Below are 26,466 nucleotides of genomic sequence, written 5' to 3'. Positions count from 1 at the left end.
TGTGTTAAGTGCTCGAGATGACGAAAAAACACGTTAAAGATTTAATGTTGTTTTTGATTTGCTTTAGAGCAGTGAGCAACATTCGTGCAACACTTGTCCAATCATTAGTTTTAAGAATCACGTTGCAAAAATGAACCCGTACGTGGAGGCACCCGAGAAGCAGTTCGACCCACAGATGTACATCCACACGTCCACTGGCAACAAGATCAGCCGCAAATGCACTCTCTGCGGCGCCCATAATATCCACTTACGCGGCAAGGTGCGTCAAAAAGTCGCCAAATCTACTACATGTAGAAAAGCGTCGTAAGCCATGTTTGAACTAAAGATTCTTATACTTTATGCTCGCAGACAATTGTCAATTCAGGAGCCATCGTCCGGGCAGACTTAGCCAAAGTGTCGCTCGGAAAGCAGTGCATTATCCGAGAAAATTGTATCGTCAAGCCGCCGACAAGGGTCGTGTCCACGTACGGCGCTGTAAATTCTGCAACTTTCCTAACGAGGCTCCAGTATTTTATTTACAATGTGGTATTCTATGTGGACCAGAGGACTGGCTTTTATCCCGGTGAAAATCGGTGACTACGTGTACATTGGCGAGGACACAGTCGTGGAGGCTGCCATGGTCGGGTCGTATGTGCAGATCGGCAAGAATTGTGTCATTGTATGGGTTTATTCTCATTGTTGCAAAGGCTCGAGACGTTCGTTCCTGATGGAGAGCTCTGTGTGGTGCAGGGCAAGCGTGCGATCATTCGAGACTGCTGCCGGATTGAAGACAACACTGTGGTGCCCGCTGACGCAGCCATCCCGCCGTTCTCCAGGATTGGTGGCATCCCAGGTACTCTGGTTACAGATTGTCTAGTGCCGGTAGTGGCGTAAAGCTAACGTGTGCTGTTTGACCTGTGCAGGGAAACTTATCGAAGATATGCCAGAGGCGACGCAGGAGCTGTGCATCGGACAGATCAGTCGCTACTTCGATAATTTCACCCCGCGTGAAAATTAACCTTCTGGGCATAATTCTGATTCCCCTTTTTGCTCCAATATCCCCAAATTGAGGCTCAATTCCATTAGATTCCATACGCAAACCGTATTGCGTGGCAATTCATTGCATTTAATAGCCATTTTGCACAATACAACTCCACGTTTGTCTGTAGATTCAAGACGAGACCATCACAGCTTAATTCAGAGCCAGCATTTTTGAAATGCCAGGGCTCTCAAGACGTCGAAAACAATACTGCTCAGAGGAATTTGTTCGTACAAAAAATAGATAATGCTCCTACGTGTTAATTAAGTACGACATGCATCAAAGTATTTGCCGTGGAATATAGCGATAGCAGTGTGAGCAGCCGCAGTAAGATGCTCTCCATCGCACCTGCAGCACAGAGCGCACGTGCTACTCAGAAGATGACGTGCTGCTCCCTGGGACCAGCAGGTGCGCCATGTTGACCAGCCTTCCAGTGGAAGAAGGCAACTACATATGCTTGACGTTGAAGTAGGATTAGACAGCTAGCACTACGAGCGCCTAGGACAGCAGGACTAGTTAGCAGAGCGAGTAGCAAAGCTGTAAGCATCTAATTCGAACTCAGTTGTGGATTTACCATCAAGAACACAAATCGACGGTCAACCACGTGACAAGCAGCGTCGCACCCGCCAGGGGTAAGCCTTTTGAATTAGGGCTGGTGTTTGCCCCGCTTGGACGGCGAGGGGGCCGTGACACGATCATCCGGGTGGAGTCGGCGATCTTCGTCCTGTAGCTCCAGAATCTTTTTACCCTTGTACACTCCCCTGGCCGCACAGCCCGAGGATAAGCTGGAGCTCCGGTGTAGTGGGCTGTAACCCGATGGTGTTCGTTTCGCCGGGTCACTGGCATACTCACTGTCACTCCATGACTAGAGGATACAAGTCTCACTCAGCTGCGATCTCAGCGATGCTGGGGGCATCGATGCTATACTAATAGCAGCTGGAACGTGCCAGGTTTCAGAATATTTGCGTTTGGCTCCACAGCCCGTCGATCGGGGAGTAGGGGGCAGTCCCCGAGTGTTGGGAGACGTTGCAGTCGCGGGACGCACATTGTTGTAGTCTACATCGTGTCGTCTCGGACTGATATTGCTTGTCTTTTGGCGTAATCGATGGTGTAATTTCTGAGTGGGGGTACAGGGTTTGACGCCTGCCAATGCGGCTCCTTCATGGAACTTGTGGCCGACACTGACCGGCAGTGGACGCGCAATGGGGAGCAACGTCATGTTCATCTGCACGAAGCTCCAGGTGGCGTTGTCATTGCGGGCAGCGGGGTCCATGGGCGTGTCGTCACGCTTCTTGGTTCTGGAATCCATTCGAGGTGCTGTTGGGAGGAAGCAGCCGATTAGAACACTGAAGGATGGGATTTGGAAGAGCTCGGAATGGGTGCACTCACCTCAGTTGACCAAAGTTTTGTAGGCTTTCCAGGCTTTCAGGCTTTCAGGTATCAGGTATTAATAGTCAGCGCGCTACCAAGTCAAGCTCAGCAAGCTCAGGGTCATTGAAAGGCGAAGGAAGAGGGCGACTTGTAAGGCGGTCGAGACGACGCAGAGTGAGCGAGCGGAGAGGGGGCGCTTCTCCTTTTTAGAACGACTCGAGGGACCTAAATTTGGCCATGAATTAATCGCGTGAATAGGTCTTTGCCTCGAATAGGTCACTTCAGCTTCGGCGTGTGACTTGCATCGCCATATAAGGACAGCCGTTGCCTAGACAGGCAGAAGACGCCACCATCCTTAACGGGGCGGAAGGTTTCTTTTTCTTCTAATTGGTTTCAAAGCAACTCCCGGTGCTCTAGCGCCCGTCGCCGAGAAGCATAATGCTGGTATTATAATAGGAAACGGCACTTGGGGTGCTCCAGAAGCAGCGGATGTGCAAGAGTGCGACGTTGGATCACAACGAGCACATGACATGTAGTTCAATTGTCCGTTCCTAAGTCGCTAAGACTCCGTCAACACAAGCAAATAATCCGCACCGTTGCAACGTGCGAGATTGCTGAAGGGGTGTAAGGCAGCGGATTTATTTCCTCGATGGTCCTGCGATCTTGATTGAGTTCAGCGAGAATAAGGCTAAGACCCGACGCTAGTGTTTTCACTTGATAGCTTCTCCGAAGAAACTCGTTTGGTGGGTGTCCTGAATAGAGCAAGCCACCTTATTTTTGCTCACACTTCATTGTGCCGTCGGCGACGCTGACTCTGACTCGGCGCTCACAAAGACTCTCCATGAACGTACACAACCAATCGAGCATGGCCCCTCTCGTGCAGTCGTCTTGTAGACGCATTGCAACACGTGCAGTTCATGTCGCTTTCCGTAATTCGTCCCTAAATTACGATAAAAGATTCCCTAAATCGTGGATGTCGTTTGGTCGTGACCAACCCGACAATTATCCGAATCCCCTCACTTCCAGATCCGACTTGAAGCTACCCAAGTGACAAAAGTGAACAACTATTGAGACCATGGCTGACGTGGCGGCGATCATTAACCTCGTGAACAAGTTCGCGCTCTCGTACTCTCTGGAGGACGGCGACAAGTCGGTCAAGACGCTGCTGGCGCTCTTCACGGAGGACGCTACTTTCTTCGAGGAGCTCGTGGGTGGCAACTGCTCCGGCAAGAGCGAGATCGAGGCGGCTCTGCATGAGCTGGCTGAGCTCAAATTCGTGGCCGACACGCGCCACCTGCCCAGCGGCCACGTGGTGGAGCTCTCGGACTCTGAGAATGCCACAGTGACGTCACACACGACGGTCTTCTGGAAGTGCACGCCCGTCATGGTAGTCACGTGGTCCGATGTGGTCGTCAAGCACGACGGCCAGTGGAAATTCCAGAAGCGAACAGCCGACGCCGTGCAGAAGAACCTCGAGATGATCGGCGAGATGCAGCTCCGCGGCAAGAAGCAGTACTCCCACAAGGACGAGGCCTAAATACGTGTGACCTCTTTTTTTTCCTCATGGAGAACTTTACAACTCAGAAACACAGAAAAAAAAGATCTCATTTTGTCTGTGCATGCACGACACATGGAAAATAAATAAAAATGCAATGAAGCAGGGAAAAAAAGCATCATCATGCCATTTATTGTGCTCTCGAAAAAGAAGTGTCTCTTTGAGTGCTCAGCAGTCCGATAAAGTCATGGGTGGCGCAGTGTCTGAACTACGTGGTGAGATCCATACCCACGTGCTAATTGTACAGCACTATCCATTGTTTCTCGAGCCTGTTCTGGCAGGTACGTGGACACAAAGCGTACCGTCGTCCAAGCACACTCATCGTGTGTGTTGCCATGTCCTCAAGCGGTGCAGTATTTCCTTCATACGGCGGAGTTGGGTGAAGGTACCGATCGTGACAATCCGCTGGAAGAAATCTCCATGGACGTTGTCATCTCGGACAAACGAGTGCTCGAAGAGGCCTCTACTGAGGTGGAATTACTCTCCGAACACTCAGCCGTGACTGAAGCGTTGTTACATGCAGTACGCAATTATCGCAAATTAGAATTGTCGCCCGATCTCGACACTTTTAGGCAATGGTATGACCCTCCTTGGCGCAAAAACAAACCTTTCCCGAAATTTGTGATCGTGCCACCTGATGAAGTGCCACGTTTTAGGATAGCAATACTACGAACAAGTATCCGTTGCCTCCGGTTGATGATGTTTTGCCAAGAAGGGAGGAAACAATTGGAAGAATGGGACGGACCCGCTGTGCTTAACCACGCAGCGATTGAAAATCCCTTGGATGATTTCGTGAAAAATGACGTGAAAGCCATTTTCTCCGCAGTTTATGGCGGTGGCAACGCGGTACGACGTATCATTATCAGCAACATCCCTACTGTAGTCGAAATGATGAAGGAAAACCACGACAGCGCCATCGTCCAGCTCGCTGGAGTTCGACGAATCTGCTCGCTGCTCGCTGATGTCCAAGCTCGCCAGTGCTCACCGTCTCGAACGAGTCAACAAGAAGAGCAAGGCAACAGGAAAGTTGCTGATCCAGTGGAAATTGAACGTTTGGCACTTTTCGCAGAGCTCGACACGTTCGCAGTCTCAACACTCGTCACGAACACACTGAACCGGTTTGATGTCGGTAAATACTTGAGCTTGTACGTCCACGTGTGCCGCTTTATCTCCTTCGTAGCAACTGAAGGTAAGCCCAATATCCAAGTTGAAAAGATCGGAATCCTTACTTTAACTACTTTTTGAAGAGCGACATGCCAAACTTGTAGGACAAACTGGAGGCATTGAAGGCTCGATCCGGTTGCTGTTTAAAGCTCGAGAGATGCAGCGAGAGAAGAAAGCCAGCGAACGGGCCGAAGCAGATCGTCTCGCCAAGTTAGCGAAGTGTCCCGAATCGGCTGGTTGGTTGGGGTATTTGGAGACCAAGAAAGCTCCACCGCCACCTCCTGTCGACGCGTCCGGACAAGCCACTTCTCTCGAGGCTCTAGCTAGCGTGGACTTCACACCCACGGAGATCGGTCAGCAAGCGCTGTGGGCACTGGACTTGCTCGCAGCTCTGGACTACAACGTGTCCATGATGAAGCTGCACAGACTGAAATACTTATTGGAAGAGATACGTCTTGATCCTGAGGGGAATGAGCTTGGCGGTATTTTGATCTTGACTCGCAGACTGAGGCTCATACGCTGGGATCAAGTCGGTGCGCCTTCGCCTGAAAAAACAAAGCACAAAAAACACTCATAAAGACAGTTATCAAGTCAAAAACAGTGTGAGATTTTCTTTAACATGAGGTGGTGAACATCACTGCAGAGTAGACCATCAAGTCTACGCCGACAGCGCCGACACAGCAGCAAGCGCTTCCTTGTCCGCAGCCGTCAGCTCGGGCATGATCGCCCCGAGCAAGCCAGCATTGGCCGTGATGTTCTGTAGCGCCTGGGGAATAGCACCCTGTACAAGTTCAATTAGATAAACCTCACAGAACAAGGTCAACACAAGCCGCTGCTTACCTTTAGGTCCACCTCGTTGAGAGGGTCAAAGTACGCTTCGAACTCTTCTTCTGGCTCTTCACCATCACGGACTTCCACAGCGCCATCACCATCCAAGCGGTCCGACAGAAGCTCGTATTTTTCTGCTCATAGCAAGATTAGCTCAGTGATAAGATAAAGCCACGCATAGCACTTCAATAACTCACCAGCAGGAGCGAACACCGAGGAGCCACCAGCTCCAGAGACAGCGTCATCGTCTCCTTCGCCATCGGACGAGTCGTCATCGGACGATTCCCACTCTTCTTCATCCTCCGCCAAGTTGGACATTGTCTTCGCCAGAATGACCACAAACTTGGTCAAGAAGTGCACCGTCGTGTACTGCATCTGTGCGCTAGCAGGAGTGCTTCGAGCCTTCGACCGGGTCCGGATACCCGCAGCATCGTTGTTTGCCGAGTCCACAGCGCTGCCAGTGACCGTGATGGTATTGATACGAGGGTCATTCCACTCGACAACCTTGAGCAAAGCACTCATCGTCACCTTGATGCAGTAAAGTCCATAGAAATCCTGCTGCTTCTCGATCCAAGTGCGGAATACAAACGTCAGCATGTTCGGAGCCTGTGTCTGGCCAGTAGAGGCTGCAGGAGGCGGCAATTGCTCCAATACATTCAGGATTTCGGGGCCGTGAGAGTGAACCAGACGAGCAAACACCATGCACAGAGACTGCACCAGAGACGGCAACTCAGTCGCCGCCAGTCGAGCGCAGACAGCACTAAGGATCGACTGCACTGTCGCAGTGGGCAGACTGGGGCCGAGCTTGAGCAGGATCTGGGTAATCAATCCACCAACGCACGTAGCGCTGGCATCAGAGACAGCAGGAGACAGCAGTTTGGCGGAGACAGAGAGCGTCGTGTCGATGCCGTTGGTGCCAGCAGCAGTAGTGTACGCGGCCAGAGGGTCAACAGCAAACATCACGAGCCACTTGAGGCATTCCGAGCCAGCATTCAGCACCTTCTCGTCCTCCACAGCTCCGAGCACAGTCACCACAGGCTCGAACGTCTGCTGAACCACCTGCGCTCCAAGCTGCTGGGTAGTAGGATCAGTCCCGCCGCTAGACACGGTGCCACTGGAAGCGAACGAGTGTCGTAGCAGCGTCTTGAGGATCGTCAACGCACTGCCAGCAGTGTAAATGCCATTGCCAGTATCTCCCAGGTCCGTCGCACTTTGAATTAGCATGGAACGAATCACAGGTAAGACTTGTTCGTGAACTTTCGCAGTAATAACAGCATTGTCCAGTTGCAAGAGCGCTCCAAAGGCGCCGTCAATGAGTTCACTGATCAATGGATCGTTCAGGTTCTGGCTCCAGTGGTGCAAGAAGCACGCGACAACACGTTGCGCCGACTCCAGAGCGATCGCTTCGGACTCTTGAAGCACCACAACCAACGTCTCAAGCGCAATATGGAGCGTCTCGTTCGTCGACTGCTCAGCCAAGATGGTCAGGCGGTCGATGATAACAACACTAGCCTCCTGGAGCCGAGCCTTGCCTGTATCGTGACGGATAATTGCTCCAATAGCGCGACAAGCGTACATCCGAACAGGCAGCACTTGGCCCTGCTCAAGTCCCGAGATCGCCACTTGAAGGAAAGCGTCCAGCATCTCCTGGTTCATCCCCTTAGCCAAGCGACTGGCGCACCACAGCGCTCTAGCACGCAAATAAATCTCCTGACTGCCTGCATTCATGACCTTGAACAACGTCTGCAAGAACGCCGATAGATCCATCAACTGGGAGATATCAGCAGCGTTCTTACTGATGGCATCAAGTGTCGGTCCAGCCAAACAGCCAACGACCAGCAGCGCCGCTTCCTGGAGCCGCCAGTTGTTGGAGTTTTCAGCCTTAAGACGACGTTGCGCAGCATCCAGAGCAGCCACAACAGCCTTACGACCCAGCACAGCTTCCAGCTCTGTCAGCAAGTCCGTAGCGGCGTTACGGACGTTGAACGCCAGACTCTCGTCGTCCTCATCAGCCACGTACTTGTTGGGATCCTCCTGCCACGCCTCCATCTGACTCACTGTGATCTGCATGTAGCCAATCATAACGAACACAAAGTCGGCCAATCCACCGACAATGAGCTGTCGGGTCTTCTTGGTGGGGGTCTGGATGGCTCCACGCACGAACTCGAAGGCAGCGACGATCATGGCACTTCGACCAATCAGTGCGCCCTCTCCATCACTGTCGTAGCCTTCTTCTTCCTCGGAGGAGTTCAGAACCACTTGATGTTCGTAAGCTTCAGCGTCGTTGAGCATAAGACCGTACACTTGAGGCATGATCTGAGGCATCAGCTCCGTCATCTCCTTGGGCCATTCACGCACGAAACTCGCGAGCGTCGTCAGGATCTGGATCTTGATCGAATAGTCCTTGACGTTGTGCGCTGGTGCGGCCAGTTGCTCGAGGAATAGCGCGATCCATTGCGTCGTGTTCTCGTGTAGCAGCTGACGGGCCGTCGTGTTGCCTACCTGGGCCTCCATTCCGACCATTAGCAGGCTGCTCTGTACGATGCGAGCAATTCTGGATCGAGTACCGGCGGGGAACTCATTTGTGAGCACGAAGACGCGGCGTAAGTGCGGGAAGACGGAGGCCACGAGCTCGCAGCAATTGTCACTGGAGAAATGACCGCCTGAAAGCGATAGAAAGCGCACGGCAAAGTCGATACGAAGCTTATCTTGACCCGAGATCATGGCCATAATCGCTGGCAGGATCTCGGTCCATTGGTCGGGCCAGTCGCGCTCGAAGATGGCGGTCAAGATGAGACACAAGGCGGTTTGTAGTTTGCTACCGGCGAAGAGCTCCAGACGCTGCTGTAGAGCTAGCACGAGCGCCTGCTTGACTTGCGTCTTCTCGTTCTCCGGGACTACGTAGATAGTCTCCTCGCTAGCCACCCAATAAGACGTAACAAGCTTCTTGAGTAGCAATGCGGACAACTGACGCTGCGCTTCAGACGCCTCAGCGGAGAAGAGAAACTCGCCGAGCTGAAGTGCGAAGCCAGGGGTCCGCAGCAGCTCCGTCAAGCGAGCCTCGCTCTGCGCACGCACATCTGTGGCCGCCGATAGACTTCCCTCCAGTAGCTGCACAAGCTCCATCCTCTCTCGAATTCGCTTTTTACGAGTGGCGGGGAGTGTAGCCATGACAGGAGTGTAGCCAATTTATATAAAGTACTGTACCGTACAAAAATCTTAACGCTTTCAAAATTTCGTATCGTCAATATCCTGCTTTTTCGTGGTGTATTTCTGGCGAAATGAAGGAAATAGCATTTACGCTGGACTTCAAGTAGAAAAGATGACGATGACAGTTCAGTGCATTGGTTGGGAGTATTTTTCCTGCCGACACAGACGAATGTAAGACGGTGGGCCATTTAAAGCAGGCGATCGAGGCTGTCAAGCCGCTCACAATTGCGGTCGAAGCCGGCCAGCTACAACTCCGCCTGGCGAAGTCGGAAGGTGGCGAGCGGCTGACGCAAAATGACGCTCTGATAGGTGTGAAGAACGTTAACAGTAAGGCCTGCAAGGTTTTAAGCATTCAGGACAAGATATTATTATCCGTTGGGCTGACAAGTGGTGAACTAGGCGAACCGAGTGTTCTGCTGGAAAAGGTCCTGTGCACGTGCTTATTATTGTTTTGAAGCGTGTCGTGAAAGAACCACCTATGAAAAGACAGCGCACGGATATTAAGCGAATCCTAGCTACATCCTCAGCGTGAAAAAACGTATTTTAAATAGTTTTTAACCTATTTGTTTTTGGATTATACAAATGACCGATCTAAAATTCTAGATCGGCATACACTTGGTCTCCCAGATGCGGTTGCCCACGTATTGTAATCTGTACGACGTATAGCGCAATGAAATGCCCTGGAAGAGAAACGCCAGATAGCAATCCTTTTCCAACATCTCCGCGAAACTCTTGCGGTCCAAGACGTAGACGACGCTGCGTTTAGTTGCAATAAGCGAAGTCTTGCGCTTCTCACCCGTCAAAAAGCACATCTCGCCTACTACCGAGCCTATCGACACCTTTTCAGTAGTGCCAGCCTCTTCCTCGACCACAGCAGTGAGCGCTCCATCCACTAACAGCAGAGCACGATCCGAGGTGTCGCCTTGTCTCCACACCACTTCGTCCTTGTCGATCTCCTGGATTTGGAAGTAATCCAGCAGCCTTTGTTGCACTGAAAGCGGCTGGTCCGGCATGAATCTCCGCAGGTTACGCAGATGTGTGAGCTCGTCTTCATCGGCAGCACAGGTACTCGCAGGAGAGCCTTCTTTACACGCATTCTTGCCCAGAATATCATCCTCACACCACTCAAGCGCACTGTCCAGATCTGAAGCAACATGGAGCATACAGTTGTCACCAAATAGATCGATCAAATGCTCCGTGAACTTCGCATAAGCCTTTGGCACAGCAGCAAACACAATCTTGCAGTTGTGAGTATCACACGCGTACTTGATCTTAGTGAGTCGATCTGCTGCAGACGAATCCAATCCCACGACCAACGTGAAGTCGAGTACGAGCCAGCGGATATCGGCCCTGGGTCGAATATCGTCGCTAAGTACGCTCTGAAGTGGAGACTCCACCCCACTACTTGCCGTGTCATGACCTTCCTCAAACAATTCGCGAACGTAGTCACTGAGTTGGTTGATATTACCGAAGAAAAGGTGGCCTTTCAGCTGCACGACGTGGATGTTACGGCACTCGCGGTCCAACACATCCAGCTCATCCGTCATGCGCCACGCGTGGCTACGCAGCGTTGCTGCGCTCATACTGCCTCGGATTGGAGCGTTAGTTGGTGTACGTGCACTCTGCATCACGAAGGTCATACAAGCCAGCAACGCTCCGACAGCCAGACCTTGGTTCATGCCCCAGAACGTCATCGTTCCAGCGATAGCCCACACTGTACCAAGCTCCAGCGCATCTAGCTGGTCGTACGTGTCGATAAGCGCTTCTCGAAGTAAATCCCATCCCAGATGCATCATCACACAACCAGCCATGCACCGAGGGATGTAGGATACGGCATTGGGTCCAACGAAGAAGAAAAACATCATGATCAGGCCGATCACGAAGCCACTGCGACGTCCAGCACCTCCACACTTGAAATATAATGCCGAAGTCGAGTAACAGAGGTAGTTCTGCACAGTACCGCACACTCCACTCAATGTGTTGGAGATACCATGAGCTACGAGCTCATCGTTGATATCCACTTCCTTATCAGTCGTGAGACTCAGCGACGGGATGTTAATCGGCACGTGCATCAGTGAGAAGAACGTGAGACTGACGATCGTTCCGAACTGCTTCGGAATAACATGCCACGCAACAAGAGAGAAGTCGTACTGCTCCCATAGCGAATAAAACGCAACGTTCGGGGCATGACTGAAGAACCAGCCAAGTTCACGAGCCGCGTCCGTCGAGATGCCAAGCAATAGCAACACCACGTAGAAAAGTGGCGGAATCGACACGAAGAAGAGCGGAGGGAACAACGGCGACTTTATATGACGAGCAAGTATCCACAGCGTCAGTGCTAGTAAAGCAGAGCTGACCCAGAGCCAAACGATTTCTTCATCGAATAGACCCTTGACACCGTCCCACGACCAGTCAAATCCACGTCCTGTAGCGTTTTCAATACCACTCTGAAGCACAAAGGCGCCGATACCACCAACCGCGCCTACGATAATGTGTTTCGGGAAGAGATACACAATATTGCCGAGCTTCCAGTGTCCCAGCACGTAGAACAGCGCTCCGCAGACCACAGATGAGAGCGCGTAGGTAACTAGAATTGTCGGTAGTACGCTCGGGTTCTTGGGTCCGAGTTCCTGGATAATAGCCACAGAGATCGTGTGCATGAACGGCACGTTCTCGACCATCATCTGGCAAATGGTTCCGTCGAAGTTGCTAAGCCACACGAATGTAAACTGGCAGATTGTGGACGACAGTAAGAACATTTGAATGCCAAGAGCGTGTGGCACGGGGATGTCCTGCCATTCCAGTGGGAAGAAGGACAGTCCGAACGGGACACAGATCATCAAGTTGACCAGCACTGCGATGGCGATACAGGGGGCAGCGTGTAGAGCTTCCATGACGCCGTGTTCCCAGCCGTGGAGCGGGTCAGTCGCGTTGCGGTGCGAGCCCCACGATTCCACGGACAACCTGGTAGTCCCGTAGGGCGAGTAACAGTGCGGAGATTCGGCCTTGAGCGCAGTGATTGGCAGCGACTCGTTGGCTGGTGATTGAACGGATGGCTGCTTGGTAAAGTGCAGTGAAGTGCCGCCAGCGTCGCGACGCAGTGGTGGGGGCTCAAACACCATGTGGGACGGCGCGTGAGTCTGTGTGGGAGTGCTGCGACGTGGCGGGGACAGTAGCAACTGGCGCTCCTCATCGTTGAGCGGCTCCATCGTGTGACGAGGCACGTTCGCCTGATGTCTTGAGGTCTACGGGGCAAATTGGAGTGTGAGCAGCAGGTCCTAGGTCAGGTAGATGTGCATTTGGTGACGTACGTGGCTACTACATTTTCAGCGAATAAGATTGCGTGGTGGGACACAGCCCAATCGGAGACCTATCTTTAGCAGTCCATCACCTTAATATCTCCGTTGCAGGTTGACTTGCGCCAAGTATGTCGATCAACGTTGCACTTGCTTGTCGCCTTGCAACAAGTGTCGTGAAAGACTGTGGCTGCAGTCGGGATGCCGCGCTCGATCTGCAGTACTGTACCGGACGTTGCCGCTGCAACCAATTGCCAGCACCAAACTCGTCAACGTGGAGGTACAAGTTGCTGTCGGCACAAGGAACGAACCGCCCATCGAAAAAAAAAACGCGTCGATGGTCAATCTGGTGGTGGTGGCGATATCTTGAATCAAGATACACTGGGCATGTTAGACGTCGAGCTCAACCTTCCTGCTGACGGACGCTTGCTCACAGAGCAAACGTCCAATGATCAGTGGTCACAGCGGCTTCCATGGTTTTTGAAAAGGTTCTTTGTGTGCCAGTTAAAGACGGAATTTATGATACCAGTACTATAAAGCCTTTTAGCGAGGTTAACAAGCTTGCATTGACGCCCAACTCTTCTATCACTGCAACTCCGATCTGTAAGATACCGGTACTCACTATCTAGAACTATGAACATCACTAGTGCAGAGCGTGCGGACTTGCATCGCCACTGCATCAAACGGAGTCACTTTAAACCTTGCCAGTACCCGAAGCGTTCTGAATAACAGCACGGATCGCCTTCATCTCCGCCTCCAGACGCACCAGGCGGTCCATCGCCTGTTCCAGCGTCATACTGCGCTCCACGAAGGACCCACCCACAGCACGTCCGGCGACAAACGAGCCGCGCATGAACGAGTCGTTGTTCATAAAGGTAGAGCCCATACGAATACGGTTCTGGCGCTGCGCCTCCTGCTTGACGTACTTCTTGCTGCTGACCTTGCGCTCAAACACGTTCATGTGGTCCACGTGCTCCAACAGGAAGATCAGCAACACCTTGCCCAGATCCTGGACGAAGAACCAGGCCAAGCAGTAGGCCCAGACGAACACAGCCAGCTTGAACGAGATGGCCTCCATCTCGGTGAACGGCCAGAACACAGCCAGAAGCGTGGACACAACCGTAGCGAAGCACGCAGCAACAGCCAGAAGACGACCAGGGGCACGCGTGAAGAACAGACCGTCGGTACGGGCCGTGAACACCGTCATGAAGTCGGACAGTGAGATCTTGAGGTACATCATCATCATCACCTGGTCGTACGGGAGGTCACCCAGGCCAAAGTACGCGAGCATTCCGTTCTTGTCCCACGAGTCGAGACCCCAGAAGAGCAGCAGCAACGAGCTAGCGACAGCAATTAGACCAAGAGTCGTCGACACCCAGTAGATACGCGGCAAGTTCCAAGTCTCCGGACGCTTCGAGGGCACCACATTGTCGTAGGCAATCGAGATGATCGTACCGTCGTTCAAGATCGTGATTAGAACCAGAGCAATGACCGGCAGCTTAAAGTACGGGTCCACAGCCTCCGTGCTCTCGTTGCTGTTGTACGGGCACTCACCAACGTGCGGGACGAAGTGCTGGAAGCGGCAGCTGTCCGGGTGGAACAGCAGCACTGAGATGAAGAAGAACATGAGCAGCTGGATCGTGCAGGCGATACGGTACGTCACGTAGTTGCGCATACGCTGGAAGATCTTACGCGACAGAGTGATGGCGTTGATGATGACGGACAGACCAGGCTGAGTCAGCACAATATCAGCGGCAGCACGGGCAGCATCGGTCGAGCCTTCAACAGCAATACCGACGTCAGCCTTCTTCAGAGCAGGCGCATCGTTCACGCCGTCGCCAGTCATACCGCACACCCAGCCACGTTGACGCAGCACTTCAACAATCAAGAACTTGTGCTCCGGGAACACTTGAGCGAAACCATCAGCACTCTCGACAATAGCGCCGTAATCCGAGCCAAGAGTCGACGAAAGACCGTCCTGGACATTGGCAGTGGGCAGGACATCCGTACCCAGGATAGTCGTGCCCATTCCGAGCATACGGCACGTCTCCACGGCGATAGCAGCCTGGTCTCCAGTGATCATCTTGACGCCAATACCATTCTCGTGAGCCAGTTCGATGGTACGCTTCGTGTCGTGACGCGGAGGGTCCAGGAACGTCATAATACCGAGGAACACCCAGCCACCATCAGCCTCTTCGTCCGACGTGCGACCAACAGCAAGCGAACGGATGCCACGCTTGGCCAAGTCCAGCACCTTGACCTCAACTTCTTCCTGGATCTCCGTCACGTTGTGAGCAAGCGCCAGGATAATCTGCGGGGCTCCCTTGGTCACCTTGAACACTTTACCGTCAGGGCCGCGGATCGTAGACTCTGTACGCTTCACCGATGGGTCGAAAGGCATGTGGTCCATCATCGTGTACTGGTCCAGCGGACGCAGGTCAATCGCGTTGAGGACCAGCGTGTCCAGAGCATCCTTAGGCGGCTCCTTCCACTTGGCAGCGAGTGCAGCCGTGATAAGCACTTCTTCACGCGTAGCAGTCGGGTGGAAGATGGGCAGATCGTCTTGCAGCTCCATTTTGTTGCGGGTAAGCGTACCAGTCTTGTCCGAGCACAACATGTTCATGCCCGACAGAGTCTCAATCGATTGGAGCTGAGTAACAATGACCTTCTCTTCTGCAAGCTTACGGGATCCAAGAGCCATAGTGGAGGTGCATACCACCTGCATAGCAATGGGGATAGAGGCCACGAGCAGCACAACGCAAAAGGCAATCGCATCTAGGAAGTCCTCGCCGTTGTAGATGAGGTAGCCGAGGCAGAAGCCCACGAGAATGAATGAAATGGCCATGAGGAACATGGTGATGCGGATCAAAATCTTCTGGAAGTGACTCACTTCGTCCACGGACGAGATGAGACTCGCTGTCTTGCCGAAGAACGTCTGGCCGCCCGTAGCGGACACCACAGCTTCCACCTCTCCACGTACGACAGTGGAGCCCATCTTAGCGTTGTCGCCAGTGGCCATCGTCACAGGGAACGACTCGCCCGTCAGCGCAGCCTGGTCGATCTGCACGGCGTTGCCCTCGCACAGATCGCAGTCAGCAGGCACAGCTGAACCGGCCGAAAGCGTGATGCGGTCGCCCGGCACGAGCAGAGCAGCGTTAATAGTCTGGTGCACGCCGTCACGGATGACTTGGGCCTCAGGCTTGAGGCTGGCCTTTAGTGCAGCGACGGCATTACCTGCCTTGAGCTCCTCGTACCAGCCCACGGTGCCGTTGAGCAGTTGCAAGAAGAGCAACACGAAGAAATCAGGCATATCTTTGGTGATGGCCTCCACGAGGATAGCGAGCCAGATCATAATTGGCATGGGGCCCCAGAACTGCTCGGCCAGCTTGATCCACGGGCTCTTTTCCTTGGTTTCGAGCTCGTTGGGGCCGAAGATCTTGAGTCGGCGCGAGGCTTCCACGGTGCTGAGACCTGCCTCTCCCGTATCTAGCAGCGAGCGCTTGTCCACGCCCATGTAGAAGCGGTCGTCGTTGCTCACGCCACTGTACGAGTGCTCGTCGCCGTTAGCGAGCAACGGACTGTGCTCCGACATTGTCACCTTGGTCTTCAACTGTGGCGATGTAGGGGGAAACGAGAAGTGAGCGATCCGATGGCGTCGGCGCCAAGTGCTTTCTCCCTATTTACCCAGAGGCTCAAAAGATTCGTTTTACAACGAGCCAATCAGATGCACGGAATGGTGGACGCTCCCCATCTCCACAATCCGTTTTTTGCGCTTTTGACAACAATTGTGGCGACCAAAAACTCGGATCATGCTTGCGGGGGTACATGCACCATGTACAAACTATTATAACTGCAACTCTGTCGTGTGTGGGGCACGAGACAGCTGATGGAAATAATTTGGTAGCCGATACTTCGGCCACATGGCAAAGTTTGAGTTGATCCGCACACGCTGTGATTTTTGCAGTCTCGGGTATCGCAGATGTGGGGGCGGGCGGAATGGGCAAAGCTGAAGATTTCTGAAGGGTCCGCCGCCACAACACGAAAAGGTCGCTTTTCCCGTGGACAGCCTCGGCATCGCTCCTCAGATGTTCACAAAGTATCCCCAGCCTGGGGCCCAGGATACGTCGAACTCGAACCCGAGAGGAAACAAATAATTCGCCGGTCTGCTTGAGACGGTGTCGATATCGCTCGCCGCAACCTGCGCCAGCGTATCAAGCTGAAACTATGTCAAAGTTTCATTATTTTCATGGATAGGAAAATCATGCGGACCGTGCACGAATCATCCTGTCCGGTGGTACAAGTATGGTGCTTGGTTTGCACGCTACCGGTAAGGCTACTTTCGCGAAATTCAAACGACAAGAGCATGACAATGTTTGCCACCGAAGCCTAAGCAAATATTTTCTGTCACGTTCGACACGGCAGAGAACACAAAAGGCAATATCAAAAGTCATATGAATTGGTTCAGATTAGGGTGTGGGCAATCGAGTCAACGTGGTCACCGCTGCTTTTTCAGGTGGCAAACTCTCTGCTGGTGCATGCATCCTGGCTGCAGTAGCAACGGTCGTTTAGAAGTGTGGTATTATCAGCTTCTTCAGCGGGCAGGGGCGTCCGGATTGGTAGGACGGAGGAGTAATGTAGCCCTCCTTGCCCTTTGAAGGGTCCCAGTAAAACTCGTACTCGAGCTCATCATTGAGCGGCCAGTCGTTCTGGAACCGCTCGACCAGGTCCGGGTTTGACATGAATCCTCGTACAAAGCTCACGAGATCAGCTGCCCCGCTGCGAATCACGCCCTCCGCAGTGTCACATGTGTAGCTGCAATTGGCCATCACGATTCCCTTAAAGTGCATTTTGGCGTCGAGTGTAGTCATCAGACGACTCTTGTCTGAGTAGCCGAAGCCAAAGCCATCCAAGATCGCCAGGTACCCCAGTCCATGCTCGGACAAGCGCTGGAAAACGTACGTGAACATCTCCGGGCTGTCAACACTGCCCATGCCACCGTACTTGCTCGAAGGGGAGACTCGAACACCAATGTGATCCGACGGGTACACGGTCTTAACAGCTTCCACAATTTCGTGAAGAAGCCGATAGCGGTTCTCGAACGACCCTCCGTACTGATCCGTGCGCTCGTTTGTGCAAGATTGCAAGAACTGATCAATGAGATATCCGCTACCCGCATGCACCTCGGCACCGTCGAAGCCCACCTTCTTGGCAAGCTCAGCACATTTGCGGTACTGCTCCACTACACCGGGAATCTCGTTGAGGGTCAACGCGCGAGCTCGCTCGAAGCCCGTACTCTCGCCGTCAGCGCTGCGCGTTCGGCCCCCTTCAAGCACCGTGGAAGAGGACGACAGCACTTCATTGCTAGTGGGTGTGATTGCCGGCCCATGTGCCACAGCTGCACGAAGATTTTGCTTCCTTTCTGGTGAATTCGATCGACAACCTCCTTCCACCCAGCGGCCTGTTCTTCGGTAAAAAGTCCAGGCGAACCATACCAGCCGAATCCCTGCTCAGAGATGGCACACCTTCCGAAATGATGAGTCCTGCTCCAGCCCGCTGTTCGTAGTAGATAGCGTTCATCTCGTTAGGAGCATGGCTGGCTGGGTTGATGCGGGCGCGAGTGGCGGGTCCAAGCACGATGCGATTCTTGATCACGAGATTATTGCCCATCTGCAGCGGCGTAAATAGCTTGTAGTTCTCAGTTAGGGACATGGCACGTGCTAAAGAAGGTATTCGATGTTGCTCGACGATTATGGCCGCAATTTCAAGCGCTATTCATGTTTATGTCTGCGATTTCAGCAGTAATCACGCATGCCCAATGAGACCACTGGACCAACGGCTGTCTCCGAGCTCCTCGGCCGCAGCCTTTGGTTGCTGTAGTGCATGGTATCGGGTATAACTAACCGGCAAAATCGCAACAACCTCAAAATTCAATCTCGATAGCAGCTAAGTGTATTTCATTAACTGTAGATGCCAGACTCTTTTATACGTATTCTTTGAAATATCCAATCTACGAACAACACACGTATTAGGCCTTTGCATCTAGCAGTTGTACAGCACGATCGACGTCTAGCCGTCCGTAGCCAAAAATGTTGTTGGGGAACATGAGCGCCGAAATGTTCCCACAGGACGAGTGGAAAGCGGCGTTGTCCACGACACTTCTGTCCTTCGCAGCTGAGATTGCCAAAGCTCCCCAAATCTGGTCATATGTTAAATCGGGTTGTGCACTGAGTAGCAGCGCAACTGCTCCAGCAACGTGCGGTGATGCCATACTCGTTCCTGATGCGATAACGTAGACGTTGTCTCTTGTCCACCAAGCGGAATAAATTCTATCTCCTGGTGCTACGATATCGGGTTTAATGCGTCCATCGGCTGAGGGTCCTGTCGAGCTTTGAGGAAGTAGAAATTCGTTAGAACGCGTTGCACCGACTCCAATGACCATGCTACTGTCTCCGGGTGAGGCCACCACCCCGCAACTATTGAAAGAGCCTGAATTACCAATGGAGAACACCGGAATAATCTCAGCTGCTTGCCATGCTGCAATAATCGCACTGAAGTTCGCAGCTCCCTGAACGGCTCCCCAGCTATTGTTGACGACACGGGGAGCTTTGCTACACTTTGGGTTATGGCCCTTTGGATCCGTAGGACAGAGTACGAATTGTGCGCAGGCTAAGAGACTTGACTCAAGACACAACGTTGTGCTTCTGCAACCTCGACAAGCCATCCAATTCGCTTTTGGAGCTACACCAACGCCATTCACTCCAACAATTGAGCCTATCACGTGAGTTCCATGGCCGGATAAGTCAAATGGGGCCCCACTTTTGGTCTCCGGATCAAACCACCCGTAATCGCCCTGAAAGTTTGATCGCAGCGCCTCGTGCGATGCACGAACACCAGTGTCGATCGTCGCGATCGTGACGTTCGCTCCCATGATGCCCTTTGCCCACACGACCTCTGCCCCAATCTTCCCGACACCCCACGCGTGGATCTTCGTTCTCGGCTCAGCGTCGTCCGAATGTTCCGCCTTGAAGTGGCCCCCCATCGTCAAGATCTGCTCTTCGCGAATTTCCGCGATCGACGATTCCATCCTCAACCGCTGTAGTAACTCCATCGATGCATCTGCGACGTAGATTTGGTTTGAGATCCAGAATGTTGTCGCGGATAATGACGTTGCGGTAGTCTTGGCCTGCTCGTTGAGAAGATTCATTACAGGCTGCTGCGTGGACCACGCTGACTTCTTGAGCGAGTCCACAAGGTGCTTTATTCGATCTCCTCGCGATACTGGATTGGACCCCCCGGTTGAGAGAGTACTGCCTTCGTTTATAGCCGCGGTTGTTCCTTCACGCATTGTCACGATCAAATTTATCGTAGACTTGCTCTGGAGAACGCGGTAGACGCCCGGGTTTATGTGGGGGCCTGAATCGGCTCGAATACCTTTCGTCATGCCGCATGCCGCGTTGAGGGCAACTAACCACCACAAAGCCCTAGTCATTGTTTGGGATCCAGGCAGCAGCTTATGCGGTTGGTTTGGAAAATCGAGAGCTGTAGCCAATACTGTAACCAGGTAAGCTCGCTGGAGACCTGAGCTACTTCTTGCATGTCCAACCAATTATCTGTGTATTAATAGTGGTGGACAAGTGAGCTCTTGGCTAACGCGTCGCATTATCAGATGTGTGACTACAGATCCATTTTTAAGGTACAGTACATCCCGCGATAGGAATCCCCCTAATAAGGATAAAAATCACGCTATGACTACCGAGGGGAATGTTCGTTTATTGATAGTATACCGGTATCTGCTGGTGAAACAGCTTAAGTTGCAGCCGATCTTCCGCAACTCGCAAAGAAAGTCATTGAGCGCACAAGAACTGGATTGCGGATCTGCACTATGAACAGAGATCTCCCTTCTCGAGCTCAAGACACTTGGATCCGTGTAACACGTCCAAGCACCATGATGGCCACCTATTACGCTACTCGCGGCGAGAGCGATCAAGTTGCATTGGCAAGTGCACGACAGAATAACTATTTGAACCACATATAGTTATTTTATGTATTTGGATAAAAGACCTAAAATATTAATATATTGGTTTAATTGCGGTCCAAACGTAATATGGCTACATTTGTCTGACGCAAACGCCTTGATTAAGTCAGATACTCTTCATCTGGCTGCTCGTCGTAGCTAACACTGGTACACGTTTATATTCGATAGGCAGAGAATTGTTCATACCAGAAGACTTTGTTCATTTCTCTCCCTATCGAATATGAACATGTCACGAAACATGTACCTGACGCAAACCCGATGCTTAGGTCAGGAGGTCTCTTGTCGATAACAACAGCCATACCGATGAGCACTACCTAGGAGTTTCGAGAAAGTCGTAGATAGGCATTCACTTCTCAATTTCCACCCACCTCATCACTTTTACGTTGAAAATTTCAGCACCACCGCACCCAACCATGTCTTCCAAGACAGACAGCTACACGCTCTTCACCCCATTGCACCTCGGCAAAGGACTCGAGCTCAAGAATCGCATGGTGTACGGCCCTGTCACTCGTGCTCGCAGCGACATTGAAACCCATGCACCTCTGAAACGCAACGCCATCTACTACGAGCAGCGTGCTAGTGCTGGTCTCATCGTTACTGAAGCCTGCGCCATCTCCGAACAAGCGTTTGGATGGTACGGATCCCCGGCGCTCTACACGGACGAGCGGGTGCGGATTATATCGGAGTACAAAAAAGATGATCTTCGAGTACATGCTCAAAAAAAAGGATGGTTTGCGAGTACAAATGGGAAAAAGGGTGGATTGGCGAGTCCATGGCTCGAAATGTATGAGTTGCGAGTTCCCGATGTACACGGAGAACACTATTTATGGCTCACTAGGAAACGCTATTTACGGATATGTGGTGCACCCCAGTTGATGCCTGTCGCAACCAATGGCTGCCTGTGACTGCTGGTGGCTGGCTGTGGCTAGCGATGGTTGGCTGTGGCTACCGGTGGCTGGTAGAGGCTGCCGGTGGTTGGTAGAGGCTTGTTGGGGCGAGTGGCGGGTTTCCTGTTGCTGCCTTGGTGTTCAGTTGTACTCTCAAAGTCGCCATGTCGGAGGCGTTCGCAGTCATCGACGATGGCGCGGGTTCCCCGCCTCCAGCCGACGATCCCAGCTTTACCCGACTGTCGGTGCATCAATCCCACGAGGACGCGCTTCGGAGGCCCAACTGCTCTACCAGTCACTCTACCGCGTTCAAGTACTCAACAGCGAGCATGACCCGTTCGAGGTGTCTCCAAAATGGAGTGCAGACGATGTACGTACTTGATCTCATCTCAATCCCACATGGCAGCGACGGTTCTGACTGTTCTTACTCTAGATCCGAATGGTGCGTCAGTGCTATGTGTGCGATTGCTCTGAGTCACGCCAGGCAGGATGGATGTGCGAGCACATTGTCGCGACGATGGCGCTCCTCGAGAAGATCAGCATCGACGCGTTGTTGAGTGTGCTGCCAGCTCGACGACGCCCGAGAGGTCAGTTCAAATCCCGCGGCGCGCTTGCCCGCACGCGGTTCAACAAAAGCGACGCGCGGTTCTTCGGTGTCTCGCACCTGGAGCAGCTTTTCATGGAAAGCCCCGCCGCGCCAACACACTGGCATGTGACCAAGGAGTTTAGTGTGAAGAACAGGGGACAAGTGCTACGTGAGCATGTGCCTGGACATGTCGACCGTTGGCTCGAAAATGGCGGTCGCTATCAGTGGAAGGTCAAGTTCTCAACCTGAAAAGTGGAGCTTATGGACGTGGAACAGCTCGCAGCTGCTGTCGCCTACAGCCACGCACTAGGTATGCGAGTCATCCCATAGTCCCCGGTGACACTGACCAAACTTGTCGGTTCTTGCGAATGTACTCGGTGATCCACCTTTTATGATGCCATACTCGCCAATCCACCTTTTTCCCAAATTGTACTCGCAAGTCATCCTTTTTGTGTGTACTCGGAGATCATCCTTTTTGTACTCGCGAGTAAGCTCCCCCCCGGACGAGCAAGTCCAGGGGTGGAAGGAGGTTGTCGACTGTGTGCACAAGAAAGGAGGCAAGATCTTCGTTCAGCTGTGGCACATGGACCGGCAGTCTCACCCCTCGTTCCATACCAACAACGAAGTCGTGTCGTCCTCTGCCACATTGTATGAAACCGGTAGGACTCGTAACGTGTATGGAGAGCACGTCGGATACGAGCGATCTCGTGCGTTGACTCTGAATGAGATTCCGGAGGTGGTGGAACAGTGGCGTTCTTGCGCTGAGCGAGCCAAGGAGGCCGGTTTCGATGGTATTGAGCTGCACGCGGCGAGAGGCTACTTGATAGACCAGTTTCTTCAATCTTGCACGAACCAGCGCACAGACAGCCATGGCGGGTCGTTTGAGAGCCGCTACCGCTTCCTTAATGATGTCATTGAGGCGGTGAAGACAGTGTACCCGGCTGATCGTATTGGTGCTCGCACAGCTCCCAACAGTCCTTACGGCGGGATGGGCAGTATGCTGAGCTGTTCACGTACGCGTACGAACGTTTGTCGGAGCATGGATTGGCGTATTTGGCCATTCTAGACGGCTTGGAAGGAGTGGGTGCTGACGCGCATTATCATGATAAGTGCCGACCGCTAATTACCTTCGACGCCAAGAAAGCATTCAAGGGGACTGTCATTGCCAACAAAGGCTACTCGAGAGACATCGCTGAAGGTGTTCTTCGAAGTGGCTCGGCCGATCTCGTTGGCTTCGCGCGAATGTTCATGGCGAACCCAGACCTCGTCGACCGCTTTAAGAATGGCTGGCCTTTGACCCCACTGATGGACTATGAGTTCTTTTGGGACCCTGTTAAGGGTGACGAGGGATACACCACCCTGAGCAACTTCGAGCCGTAAGAGATCGTAGAGGTGACTTAAGGGTTGGTTTTGTCCTGCAAAGGTAATTGTCGAAATTTTGATAATCTGAAAAATTTCTGACCGCACGCACAAGATATCTTTTTGATTGGCATTATTGCGATCTGCCAGCAATAATGCAACATCTTCGCAGGATTATTTCACTCTTTATCCTCCTACAGGTACCGGTTAGACAAGAAATATCTGCAGCTTGAAGCGCTCACCTGTAGCTTGTGGCTGCTTGGTTCTAGCTTTCAAGAGCAGGTAGCGTCGAAGACGTAGTTCATGCTCCAGCCGATGAAGATTTGTCTGCGTGGGATGAAGTAACAAACGTAGAGATTATCGACACGAAGGACAAGGTGCAAAGTTTTACGACTTTGTTTGGCATGGGAAGCCCTTGGCGTGATGAAAGTGGTTTCTACACAGGACGATGTCGAGCATGAGCAGCTCAACAACCAAGACGAAGACTCGCCGCATGAAAGAAAACTATCGCCCGGAGAACGACTAGCTACGGAGGAAGAAGAGCGCTGGCAGGTGCGTGTTCAACTCACTTTACTATTGCTTGCAGGATATTTATCCGCATTTGGAGCAGCGTACGCTTGAGGAAGTCAAGAGACGAGAGCGCGAGGAAGAGCTTCACGCACTCGAATCAACACCAGAAGTAGACTCTAGTGAGTTGGAGCAGACCGCTTACTACCGAGATTCGTACGAGCAGGTTCGAGGAACCTCTTCTATTCACTTGACTGTATATCCGAGCGTTTACATGATCATGATGTCATTTTCTGCGCAGGAGGTCACTGACCCCTTAGACGAAGATATCGCCTTTGATTCACATCTCGAAAGCCAGCGAAGATTGGTTCGTACTGTGCTTGAAATTACTCCACGGATTCGAAAGCGAGCGATTAACTTACTACTTTTATCAGAACGAGGAAGAGAGCCAGGCCAATGAAGATGAACAAGAAGCGCTTCCGGTCATCCCCGGGCTGACAGACGTCGAGTTGATCGCGTTTAACGCTGAGTACGCGAATGCGGAGGTCCTTGACAAAATCATCGATTGGTCCTACGACCAGGTCGCAGATACGTCGCGATACCGGGATAACTACATTCACGTGGAGGACCTGTACCAGTACGTCGACCTTCTTAACGGTACTGGGATGACTATAAACGCACATGTTGCTGTAGGTTCCTGCTCAAGACGCTGAACCCGCTGGACGAGGAGATCGACGCGGATGACGAGCAGATTCTGACCGACGCGGTCACAGAGCTGCGCAGACAACAAGGACTGGTGGACGACGAACAGATCTTGTATCGAGGCTTCATCGCGCGTGGCATGCCGCTGCGTTTCCTACAATCCCTGGCTCACGAGATGCATCAAACAGTGCAGTCGAGGCGTCTGCAGGCTAGCACAGGCCGTGACGAGCTCTAGCTCGACGACTGTTGTCCGAAGGCAATAACAAAAAAGCATCAACAATACCTTCGTCATAAAATGATTACACGAAACCTGTCAATAGTGACCCCTTTGGATAGACCACCGGAAAGATAAAGAGACAATTTTCCAAAAATGTCACTTACGGGAGGTGGTGAAACCTTCAGAACGGACTTCAGCCAAAATCTTCCAATCACCGTGTTTGCAACGGTCGTCGTCGTGATTGGCTCTGAGCGCGTGGCGGCCCTTTGATTGGTGCAATACCTGCCGCAAGGATTCTGCCTTCAGCCGCTCACTTGCCAAGTTGCCAGCGAATATTCAAGACAAGTCAAGAGTGATGGAGCTCAAGGCGGAGGACACTCTCAAGAAGGCGGCGGCGGCTTCGTCGGGCGCGCTGCTCACTTCGCTGTTCGTCACGCCACTAGACGTGGCCAAGGTGCGCATCCAGTCGCAGATCCAAATGCCGCCGTCTAAGACGCTGGCGGACCTGCGCGTCACGCACTCGAGCGTCGGCACGTCTGTGGCCACTGCCATCGAGCAATGCCGCTGCCGCAGTCGATGCGTATGCAACCGCTCAATTACGCGTCCCGTTGAGAGACTTCTGTCCTCACGACGCGGTTGCACGGCTCTCCCAGCCATGCGGATGTCCTGCTCGCGAGCTGTGGCTCCTACGCAGCTTCAGGGCACTTCACACGCGTTGCGCCACATCTTTCAGACCGAAGGAGTAAGGGGACTATTCGCGGGCTTGTCTCCTGCCATGGTCGTTGCCGTGCCGTCCACTGTGCTGTACTACATGTCCTACGACGTTCTGCTACACGAGGGACGTCAACGATTCCCGCAGATGGAGGGATTGGTGCCTTTAATGGCTGGAACCACAGCGAGAATTGTGGCAGCATCGATTACGTCGCCTATTGAACTGATCCGGACGAGGATGCAAGGTGATAAAGCTGGAGCCAGTATTTTAAGCACGTTCCAACAAGCAGTGCGACGCGGAGGATACGCGTCATTACTGAATGGATTGGGTGCCACATTGGCAAGGGACGTGCCATTCTCGGCGATTTACTGGACATCGTATGAGAATCTGCAGAAGAAGCGGAATGTGGAAGAGCTGTCGAGAACGCAGAGAGCTTTCACTTGCGGTGCTCTCTCTGGAGCTATCGCAGCAACGATCACGACCCCCTTCGATGTGGTGAAGACACTGCAACAGGTCTCCATGTCTGTCCAAGGATCGCAGCCGTCAGGGATGGTGGTGCTCCGACAGGTGGTGGCCAGCAGGGGTGTGAGCGGAGCCTTCACAGGACTCAGTGCACGTCTTGCTCGCGTGGCGCCGTCGTGCGCTATCATGATCTCGTGCTACGAGCTGGGAAAGGAGAAGCTCGGTATTGAGTAAGTGGACGTGTTTAAACGTCGTGCTGAGGAAGAATATGGTCGTTAATCCGGCCAGGACAAAGAGGAGGGACGTAGCTTGGTCGTGTTACACAACTCGTGTGATAGGAAACGTAGACCCGATATTTAAAATAAATGTTTCCTTTCTCGAGCCATCCTCGTCATACTGACATCTATTCATTAGGCTCTTATTTTAGTGGTGTTGGCATCCACTTCATTTACTGAGACCAAGTCAGACCAGAAGCTTGAATTCACAATGGGTTACGTGGTGGGGTACACGGTCACATTGTGTACCCCCTCGTTGGTACCCGTATGTTGCATGACTTT

At 52.6% G+C, this 26,466-nt stretch overlaps 11 protein-coding genes across 11 annotated transcripts; 5 read left to right on the top strand and 6 right to left on the bottom strand.

Annotated features, from left to right (window-relative positions):
• Window positions 1-130: 130 nt before the first annotated feature.
• PITG_00699 (dynactin subunit 5, putative) lies at window positions 131-1,036 on the top strand (the record flags this gene model as incomplete). The annotated part of the gene is made up of 5 exons (XM_002909227.1): window positions 131-259; window positions 349-464; window positions 544-658; window positions 730-832; window positions 903-1,036. 5 exons carry the CDS (start codon window positions 131-133, stop codon window positions 995-997), a joined length of 558 nt encoding a protein of 185 aa, XP_002909273.1.
• A 628-nt stretch (window positions 1,037-1,664) lies between these two features.
• Window positions 1,665-2,661, bottom strand: PITG_00698 (uncharacterized protein; the record flags this gene model as incomplete). The annotated part of the gene is made up of 2 exons (XM_002909226.1): window positions 1,665-1,883; window positions 2,064-2,661. 2 exons carry the CDS (start codon window positions 2,325-2,327, stop codon window positions 1,665-1,667), a joined length of 483 nt encoding a protein of 160 aa, XP_002909272.1.
• Window positions 2,662-3,416: 755 nt separating this feature from the next.
• On the top strand, window positions 3,417-4,059 carry PITG_00697 (uncharacterized protein; the record flags this gene model as incomplete). Its single annotated transcript, XM_002909225.1, has 1 exon — window positions 3,417-4,059. The coding sequence occupies one exon, from the start codon at window positions 3,465-3,467 to the stop codon at window positions 3,924-3,926; it is 462 nt and encodes a 153-aa protein (XP_002909271.1).
• A 72-nt stretch (window positions 4,060-4,131) lies between these two features.
• Window positions 4,132-5,685, top strand: PITG_00696 (uncharacterized protein; the record flags this gene model as incomplete). The annotated part of the gene is made up of 4 exons (XM_002909224.1): window positions 4,132-4,215; window positions 4,299-4,736; window positions 5,016-5,133; window positions 5,192-5,685. 4 exons carry the CDS (start codon window positions 4,132-4,134, stop codon window positions 5,683-5,685), a joined length of 1,134 nt encoding a protein of 377 aa, XP_002909270.1.
• Window positions 5,686-5,766: 81 nt separating this feature from the next.
• Window positions 5,767-9,076, bottom strand: PITG_00695 (importin, putative; the record flags this gene model as incomplete). Its single annotated transcript, XM_002909223.1, has 3 exons — window positions 5,767-5,889; window positions 5,949-6,070; window positions 6,134-9,076. The coding sequence occupies 3 exons, from the start codon at window positions 9,060-9,062 to the stop codon at window positions 5,767-5,769; spliced, it is 3,174 nt and encodes a 1,057-aa protein (XP_002909269.1).
• Window positions 9,077-9,745: 669 nt separating this feature from the next.
• On the bottom strand, window positions 9,746-12,760 carry PITG_00694 (Sulfate Permease (SulP) Family; the record flags this gene model as incomplete). The annotated part of the gene is made up of 3 exons (XM_002909222.1): window positions 9,746-12,376; window positions 12,538-12,683; window positions 12,754-12,760. 3 exons carry the CDS (start codon window positions 12,758-12,760, stop codon window positions 9,746-9,748), a joined length of 2,784 nt encoding a protein of 927 aa, XP_002909268.1.
• A 376-nt stretch (window positions 12,761-13,136) lies between these two features.
• Window positions 13,137-16,034, bottom strand: PITG_00693 (plasma membrane H+-ATPase, putative; the record flags this gene model as incomplete). The annotated part of the gene is made up of 1 exon (XM_002909221.1): window positions 13,137-16,034. One exon carries the CDS (start codon window positions 16,032-16,034, stop codon window positions 13,137-13,139), a length of 2,898 nt encoding a protein of 965 aa, XP_002909267.1.
• Window positions 16,035-17,007: 973 nt separating this feature from the next.
• Window positions 17,008-18,151, bottom strand: PITG_00692 (12-oxophytodienoate reductase, putative; the record flags this gene model as incomplete). Its single annotated transcript, XM_002909220.1, has 3 exons — window positions 17,008-17,749; window positions 17,797-17,905; window positions 17,965-18,151. The coding sequence occupies 3 exons, from the start codon at window positions 18,149-18,151 to the stop codon at window positions 17,008-17,010; spliced, it is 1,038 nt and encodes a 345-aa protein (XP_002909266.1).
• Window positions 18,152-18,467: 316 nt separating this feature from the next.
• Window positions 18,468-19,787, bottom strand: PITG_00691 (serine protease family S08A, putative; the record flags this gene model as incomplete). Its single annotated transcript, XM_002909219.1, has 1 exon — window positions 18,468-19,787. The coding sequence occupies one exon, from the start codon at window positions 19,785-19,787 to the stop codon at window positions 18,468-18,470; it is 1,320 nt and encodes a 439-aa protein (XP_002909265.1).
• Window positions 19,788-22,533: 2,746 nt separating this feature from the next.
• Window positions 22,534-23,330, top strand: PITG_00690 (12-oxophytodienoate reductase, putative; the record flags this gene model as incomplete). Its single annotated transcript, XM_002909218.1, has 2 exons — window positions 22,534-22,945; window positions 23,029-23,330. The coding sequence occupies 2 exons, from the start codon at window positions 22,534-22,536 to the stop codon at window positions 23,328-23,330; spliced, it is 714 nt and encodes a 237-aa protein (XP_002909264.1).
• Window positions 23,331-25,090: 1,760 nt separating this feature from the next.
• PITG_00689 (Mitochondrial Carrier (MC) Family) lies at window positions 25,091-26,143 on the top strand (the record flags this gene model as incomplete). The annotated part of the gene is made up of 1 exon (XM_002909217.1): window positions 25,091-26,143. One exon carries the CDS (start codon window positions 25,091-25,093, stop codon window positions 26,141-26,143), a length of 1,053 nt encoding a protein of 350 aa, XP_002909263.1.
• Window positions 26,144-26,466: the final 323 nt, after the last annotated feature.

The sequence above is a fragment of the Phytophthora infestans genome, genomic scaffold (assembly GCF_000142945.1).
Source record: "Phytophthora infestans T30-4 supercont1.1 genomic scaffold, whole genome shotgun sequence".
NCBI classification, from domain to species: domain Eukaryota; phylum Oomycota; class Peronosporomycetes; order Peronosporales; family Peronosporaceae; genus Phytophthora; species Phytophthora infestans.
The sequence above is the reverse complement of the archived record's forward strand: the minus strand, read 5'-3'. Positions and strand labels throughout refer to the sequence as shown.